This window comes from Malania oleifera, chromosome 9 (assembly GCF_029873635.1).
Source record: "Malania oleifera isolate guangnan ecotype guangnan chromosome 9, ASM2987363v1, whole genome shotgun sequence".
NCBI classification, from domain to species: domain Eukaryota; kingdom Viridiplantae; phylum Streptophyta; class Magnoliopsida; order Santalales; family Ximeniaceae; genus Malania; species Malania oleifera.
Window position 1 is genome coordinate 38,356,484 of NC_080425.1, and position 8,752 is coordinate 38,365,235.

An 8,752-nucleotide genomic window follows, 5' to 3' on the forward strand; every position below is an offset into this window, starting at 1 on the left:
GGGGTTATTCTGCTTAGCAAGGTAATCAGTCTTACCCCATATACTAGTGATATAATAAAAGGCATATGGGTGAGTGCTAGTTTGTGACTCCTAATTGTCATAGGTGTGGTAAATCAAGACATATCAAGAGGAACTGTCTGGAATTGCTACCTGTTGTACCTGCATAGAACTAGGACCGGGAGAAATAGCAGATACCACTACACAGGGGTGGACCAGCACGTGTTTATACGATGGTCCTGGATGAGGCAGATAAAACCAAGGGGGTAGGTATGAATTCATGTTTTAAGATAACAATGATTTTATTTAATTATAAATGATGCAAAAGTGTATTTGGTGATGTGTTTACTGAATGGTATGAGGTATAGTAAATCGTAGAATTATGGAAATGAATAATTAGGTAACAAATTTCGAGGATGAAATTCTTTTTAGGAGGGAAGAATGTAGTGATCCAAACATATATATATTAAATATTATTTAATTGAATTAATTAAATTAAATTATGTGAAGGTTAAATATATATATATATGCCTAAATGTATAAGGATTGGTGATATATATATATATATATATAAGTATATAATATAATATTATTATAATATATAATAAAGTAAAAAAAAAAAAAAAGCAGCTAGAAGCTTCCTAAGGGATTTCAAATTGAAATCACCTCTCAGGCCTGTAGACAGAACAGAAGCCCCCCTGAAACGTCTCTCACTCTCACATCTCCTCGTCGCCTCTTTTCGTCTACGTCTCTCTCTCCCTTCATTTCTCAATGGATATTTGGCCGATTGGGAAACGTAAGGTACCATTGGGTTCTTAGCTTTGCCACCGACATTTTTACTGGAACAAATTTTTCGTGGGAGTGGCGTAGACACCATTCTTGGGGTCAAACAATCTTTCCCTATTTTCTAAATCTCTCCTTAAATGTACCGCTAAATTGACAATCAAGCACGTCCACGGTGTCCTAGTCATGATCGTCGTCATTTTGGTTGGAGTAAATTTTCAAGTTGGGTTTCCTAGGCACCACTTCAAAGCGAGAGTGAGATTTAGGGAATTAAATAAATTAGTCATATTTGAGGGTATACTTATTTCTTTGAAATTTAAGGGGCTAGGAAATATTAAAATAGTATTTTATTTAGGATTGATTTAATTGAACTAGGATTATTGAATTAAGGTTTGGGTGAGCATCGTCGGCATCTTTTCAGGTTTCTTGTTGGTGTAGTTCAAGAAACCAGGTAAGGGGGAAAATATATATTAAACCAAAATTTTTATGAATTTAATGGAATATGAATTGTGTTATATATACGTGTATATGTTTCGGTATAAATCTAAAATGCCAACCATTTAAATTATGTTTTCCAAGCTTAGGGCTGTTTATTAGATACGTATATACGAAAATGAACTAATGAAAGTGAAAAATATTTTCAGGATAATAATGTAAGATAAGAAAAGTATATTTTGAGTATATGAATGTTAAATGCAGGTTGACTTATTTTATGGGGAATACATATATATATATATATATATATATATATTTGAATTTTACTGCTAAATAGTGTGGTATGAGTAAATTGAACCTTGTATGGGACTATGTTATATCTATGAGATGCATGTTATGCAGGAAGTGCACTAAAATGAAATGTTATATGGAATATGCTGCATGTGTTTGTTAATGTAAATCATGTTTACGATAGCCAAAAGGGAGTTGTGGGTCACATTTTTGACAGCCAAAAGGGTGCTGTGGATTATGCTTATGATAGCCAAAAGGTAGCTGTAGATCATGTTAATGATAGCCAAAAGGGAGTTGTAGAAATAACAGCCAAAAGGGAGCTGTTGTAATTAAAAGACAATGAGAATGATAAGGAAATATGAAATGCGAACAATGTGAAATGGAATGAGTCACGTAGAGTGAAATGCTATGAAATGGTTAAGTTAAGAACATGAATAGTTTAGAATTACAGGATAATGACATGCATAATAATGTATTATGGTATTATTAGTATATAAGCTAGTAGAATGTGTTATGTTTTGGCGGAGCAAACTCTTCGCTTGAGGGCTTGCTTAGAAAAACGAGTGCCCTGGTAAGTATCAGATGTGGCACTAGGCTGCATAATGTGCTAGGACAGAGGGAAACTATTTGTATGGGCGGGTAGATTTCCTTATTCTCGGAGCCTTTGCTGGTAAACCTTTGTATAAATTGTGTGAGTATGAGATTACATCACTACCTAGGGGCTTATTAAGTTAAGGTAAGTACTCTAGTATGCTTCAGTTGTGACCTTTGTATTACCTAAAGTATCAGAGCACATGAGTGCTACTTGTATTGGTGGGTAATCACTCCTATCCTTGGGTAATCTCATGGGTAAAATGTCTTGCATGTGTTTGATTAGGAACAAGAAATGATATCAAAAATTACGCTAATGATTTGCAAATGATGAAAATGTATACTTATGTTATTTACAAACCTCATGTTAACCACATAGTGTTTTAATATATTGTTTCTTCCCTTACTGAGATGTGTCTCACTTGAATATGAACTTATCTTTTTCAAGACCTCCACGAGATTGAGCTTAGAGAGCTTGAGGTGTTTGTAGCATTTTTGGGATATAGAAAAGAAAGGGTATATACTTGGCTAATATTTTGGGTTGTATGTAAGTTATGTTTTATGTTTTATGTTTTAAGCCTTCAGAGATATAGATGGTTGTGAAATATACTTATGTTTGTGAGTACTGAATGTTTTTGGAGATATGTTTATATATGAGAATACAGGTGATGAATAGTTATTTTGGATTATAGATAGAAATAGTAAACTCTGGTATTATATTTGTGGAGATTATATTTATGTTTTCTGCTGCGTGCATGATATTAGAATATGGATTGTCAGGTAAATGAATGGATTAGTAGCACTCTGGGCCTACGTAGAGAGTTGGGTTGTTACAGATGGTATCAAAACAGGTTTTCAGCCAGATGTGTGATTAATTTCCTATTGTCTGGATATGGAAATGTTAGAGTATTAAATTAGAGATGATTTACACTAGAGTATAAGAAATAGTTAGGATAAGGATGCTAGATGGATAGGTTAGGTTAGGTGTTTAGAAGTAGGTTTGGTGTAGGAAAGTATAGGATTTTGCTTTGTAGTTTAGAGGCGGAAATATGTCGATGATTTCCTATGATTTTTTTGAAGCAGTCGACGGCCTCAAAAAAGCCACGATAAACCTTAGATGTTTTCGTTTATGAGCAGTGAGACTTGTTCTTATATAGAGAACTTGGATGTATATTGGATTTAAATTATATAATTGTGTTGTTGGGATTATGATATGAGGTTATTATCTCTTTTCTGTCCTATTTTTAGGATGGATTCGGGAGATTAGGACGTAGAGGCTAAAGGAAAGGATGATTCAAACACTTCCAGTGAAGAGGATATTAATACCTCTAAGATGTTGAGGGGTATTGACCGACAAGTCAGGACAGAAATGAAGAAGGAACCTAGAGAAGGGAACTGTCCATCTGTAGGTTTGGGCTGCAGTATCAAGGAGTTTATGAGAATGAACCCTCCAGCCTTCACAGGAGGACCTGATCCGGTGGCTGCAAAGAATTGGGTACAGGAAATAAAGGAGCTTACGACTATACTCGACTGCACGGACGAGCAGAAGGTCCATTATACTGCCTTTAAGATGACCAGAGAAACAAAATGGTGGTGGCTTTCTGCGAAGCTGCTAGAGGAATAGAGGCTGATAAAGATAGCTCTGACAAGGGAAATATTCAAGAAGCTATTCTTTGATAAATATTTTCCATTATCTGTCAGAGAGGAAAAGATTGAGGAGTTCATTGATTTGACCTAGGGGAATATAATGGTTGCGGAGTATGCATCTAAATTCATGGAATTGTCACATTTTGCTCCATTATTGATCCCGAATAAGGCAAGGAAGGCCAGGAAGTTTGAAAAGGGCCTCATGCGAAGAATCTATGAATTGGTGGTTGGGTTTTAGGTCTTGAATTTCTCCGACTTGGTTGATAAGGCTTCGTTGCTGGAAAAGAGCATCCAGAGCAGTACAGAGCCTTTAGAGTAGAAGAGGAGACCTACACCATCTAGTTATCAGGCTGAGGGCAATCAGGGACCAAGAAAGAAATAAAAACATGCAGTTGGCTTAAGGCAAGAGACATGAGTTCAGGGTTATTCTGCTCAGCAGGGTAATCAGTCTTACCCCGTATGCTAGAGATGTAATAAAAGGCATATGGGTGAGTGTTGGTTTGTGACTCCTAATTATTACAGGTGTGGTAAATCAGGACATATTAAGAGGAACTGTCTGAAATTGCTACCTATTGTACCTGCACAAAACCAAGACTAAGGAAAATAACAGATACCACTAGGTAGGGGTGGACCAGCATGTATTTATACGATGGTCTTGGATGAGGCAGATAAAGCTAAGGGGGTAGGTATGAATTCATGTTTAAGATAACAACGATTTTATTTAATTATAAATGATGCAAAAGTGTATTTGGTGATGTGTTTACTAAATGGTATGAGGTATAGTAAATCGTAGAATTATGAAAATGAATAATTAGGTAACAAATTTCAAGAACAAATTATTTTTAGGAGGGGAGAATGTAGTGATCCAATATATATATATATATATATATGTATGTATATAAAAGTATATAATATAATATTTTTATAATATATAATAAAGTAAAAAAAAAAGGAAGATAGATGTGATACCCCGTGGAAAAAATGCTTAAAAAGATTAGATTTTACTACCCATATCAACAAGGTGCACCTTTCTTTTTGTGAGCCTTCCCATAAGAACTTGACAGTTAAGCGTGCTTGGCTTGGAGTAATTTTGGAATGAGTGACCTTTTGGAAAGTTTTCTCAGGAAGTGTGTGAGTGAGGACAAAACACACTGAAAAGGACACGTGTTGGTATATGGGGCCAGTTATTAATTCGATAAGGCCCGCCCCCTGTTGTCTGGTCCAGGCAGAAGAGGAGAGACGCAGTGCTCCCTGGTAGGCCTAGGTTGGGGCCTTACAAATGGTATTAGAGCGATTACCTAGCCGAAAATATAATGAGATTCACATCACCAGAGTTTGGAAATGTGGGTTTGCAATGAGGACGTTGCATTCTGTAAGTGGGGGAGAATGTGATACCTCGTGGAAAAAGGGCTTAAAAGGATTAGATGTTACTACCCATATCAACAAGGTGCACCTTTTTTTTTTTTTTTTTTCATGAGCCTTCCCATAAGAAATCCACAATTAAACGAGCTTGGCTTGGAGTAATCTTGGGATGGGTGACCTTCTAGGAAGTTTTTTCAGTAAGTGTGTGAGTGAGGACAAAACACACTGAAAAGGACACGTGTTGGCCTGTGGGGCCAGTCATTAGTCTGATAAAGCCCGCCCTTGAAACGTCTCTCACTCTCACGTCTCCTCATTGCCTCTCTCCATTTCCATGTCTCTCTCACTTAATTTCTCGACGGATATTTGACTGATAGGGAAACGAAAGGTACCGTTGGGTTCCTAGCTCCGCCACTGACATTTCTACTAGAGCGGATTTATCGTGGGAGTGGCGTAGGCACCATTACTGGGGTAAGGCAACCTTTCCCTATTTTCTTAATTTCTCCTTAAATATGCTGCTAAATCGACGATCAAGCACAACCACGGGGTTCTAGTCGTGATCGTCGTCATTTTGGTTAGAGTAAATTTTCAATTTGGGTTTCCTAAGCACCACTCCAAAGCCAGAGTGAGATTTGGGGAATTAAGTAAATTGGTCATATTTGAGGGTTTAATTATTTCTTTGAAATTTAAGGGCCTAGGAAATATTAAAATAGTATTTTATTTAGGATTGATTTAATTGAACTAGGATTATTGAATCAAAGTTCGGGTGAGCGCTGTAGGCATCTTATCGGGGTCCCTATTGGTGTATTTTAAGAAACTAGGTAAGGGAAAAAATATATATTAAACTAAAATTTTTTTTTATTAAATGGAAAATAAATTGTGTTATATATACGTGTATATGTTTCGGTATGGGATGCCAACAATTTAAATTATTTTTTCTGAGCTTAGGGCTATTTATTAGATATGTCTATGCAAAAATGATTTGATGAAAGTGAAAGATATTTTCAGGATAAAAATGTGAGATAAGAAAGGTATATTTTGAGTATATGAATGTTAAATGCAGGTTGGCTTATTTTATGGGGAATATATATATATATATATATATATATGAATTTTACTGCTAAATAGTGTGGTATGAGTAAATTGAACCTTGTATTGGACTATGCTATATGTATGAGATGCATGTAATGCAGGAAATGCATTAAAATGAAATGTTATATGGAATATGTTGCATGTGTTTGTTAATGTAAATCATGTTTACGACAGCCAAAAGGGAGCTGTGGATCACGTTTATGACAACCAAAATTATGTGGTAGATTATGCTCATGACAGCCAAAAGGGAGCTGTAGATTATGTTATTGATAGCCAAAAGGGAGCTGTAGAAATAACAGCCAAAAGGGAGCTGTTGTAATTAAAAGACAATGAGAATGATAAGGAAATATGAAATGCGAATAATGTGAAATGGAATGAGCCACATAAAGTGAAATGCTATGAAATGGTTAAACTAAGAACATGAACAGTTAAGAATTACAAGATAACGACAAACATAATAATGTATTATGGTATTATTAGTATGTAAGCTAGTAGAATGTGTTACTATTGGGAAGGGAAAACTTTTTTCCTGAGGGCTTGCTTAGAAAGGCGAGTGCCCTGGTAAGTATCAGATGTGGCACTAGGCTGCATAACGTGTTAGGGCAGAGGGAAACTATTTGTATGGGTGGGTAGATTTCCTTATTCTCGGGGCCTTTTCTGGTAAACCTTTGTATAAATTGTGTGAGCATGAGATTACATCACTACCTAGGGGCTTACTGAGTAAGGTGAGAACTTTGGTATGCTTCAGTTGTGACCTTTGGGTTACCTAAAGTATTAGAGCAGAGGGGGGCTACTTGTATGGGCGGATAATCATCCCTATCCTTGGATAATCTTGTGGGTAAAATGTCTTGCATGTGTTTGATTAGGAATAAGAAATGATTTTAGAAATTATGCTAATGATTTGCAAATGATGAAAATGTATACTTATGTTATTTACAAACCTTATGTTAGCCACACGCTATTTTAATATATTGTTTCTTCCCTTATTGAGATGTGTCTCACCCAAATACGAACTTATCTTTTTCAAGACCTCTACGAGATCTAGTTTAGAGAGCTCGAGGTGTTTGTAGCATTTTTGGGATATAGAAAAGAAAGGGTATATACTTAGCTGATATTTTGGGTTGTATGTAAGTTATGTTTTATGTTTTATGTTTTAAGTCTTTGATGATTTCCTGTGATTTTTCTGAAGCAGTCAACGACCTTAGAAAAGCCACGATAAACCTTAGATGTTTTCATTTCTCAGTAGTGAGACTTGTTCTTATATGGAGAACTTGGATGTATATTGGATTTAAATTATATAATTGTGTTGTTGGGATTATGATATGCCGTTATTATCTCTTTATTGTCTTATTTTCAGGATGGATCCGGGCGACGAGGACATAGAGGCTGAAGGAAAGGATGATTCAGACACTTCCAATGAAGAGGATATTAATACCTCTAAGATGCTGAGGGGTATTGCCTGACAGGTCAGGGCATAAATGAAGAAGGAACCTAGAGAAGGGAATTGTCAATTTGTAGGTTTAGGCTGCAGTATCAAGGAGTTTATGAGAATGAACCTTTCGACCTTCATAGGAGGACCTGATCCGGTGGCTGCCAAGAATTGGGTACAGGAAATAGAGGAGATCATGATTGTACTTGACTGCACGGACGAGCAGAAGGTCCGTTATGTTTCCTTTAAGATGACAGGAGAAACAAAATGGTGGTGGCTTTCTGCGAAGCTGCTAGAGGAACAGAGGCTGGTAAAGATAGTCCTAATATGGAAAAGATTCAAGAAGCTATTCTTTGATAGATATTTTCCTTCATCTATCAGAGAGGAAAATATTGAGGAGTTCATTGATTTGATTAAGGGGAATATGACGGTTGCGGACTATGCGGCTAAATTCGTGGAATTGGCGCATTTTGCCCCATTCTTGGTCCCGGATAAGGCAAGGAAGGCCAGGAAGTTTGAAAAGGGCTTTAGGCAAAGAATCTATAAATTGGTGGTTGGGTTTCAGGTCTAGAATTTCTCCGACTTGGTTGATAAGGGTTCGATGCTAGAAAAGAGCATCTAGAGCAACACAGAGCCTTCAGAGTAGAAAAAGAGACCTGCACCATCCAATTTTCAGGCCGAGGGTAGTCAATGACCAGGAAAGAAAGAAAAACATGCAGTTGACTTAAGGCAAGTGACAGGAGTTCAGGGTTATTCTGCTTAGCAAGATAATCAGTCTTACCTCGTATGCCAGAGATGTAATAAAAGGCATATGGGAGAGTCTTGATTTGTGACTCCTAATTGTTACAGGTGTGGTAAATTAGGACATATTAAAAGGAACTATCCAGAATTGCTACCTGTTGTACTTGCACAAAACAAAGACTGAGGAAAACAACAGATACCACTAGGTAGGGGTGGACCAACACGTGTTTATACGATGGTCCTAGATGAGGCAAATAAAGCCAAGGGGGTAGGTATGAATTCATGTTTAAGATAACAATGATTTTATTTAATTATAAATGATGCAAAAGTGTATATGGTGATGTGTTTACTGAATGGTATGAGGTATAGTAAATCGTAGAATTATGA

At 36.4% G+C, this 8,752-nt stretch overlaps 1 protein-coding gene across 1 annotated transcript; it reads left to right on the plus strand.

The window, feature by feature from the left end:
* Positions 1-7,673: 7,673 nt before the first annotated feature.
* Positions 7,674-8,195, plus strand: LOC131163427 (uncharacterized). The gene has a single exon (XM_058120013.1). It carries the CDS (start codon positions 7,674-7,676, stop codon positions 8,193-8,195), a length of 522 nt encoding a protein of 173 aa, XP_057975996.1.
* The last annotated feature ends 557 nt before the right edge of the window (positions 8,196-8,752 follow it).

What these genes read in the sequence shown, in the direction of transcription:
- LOC131163427 (XM_058120013.1), top strand. Translation starts at nt 7,674, where the DNA reads ATGAAGAAGGAACCTAGAGAAGGGAATTGTCAATTTGTAGGTTTAGGC.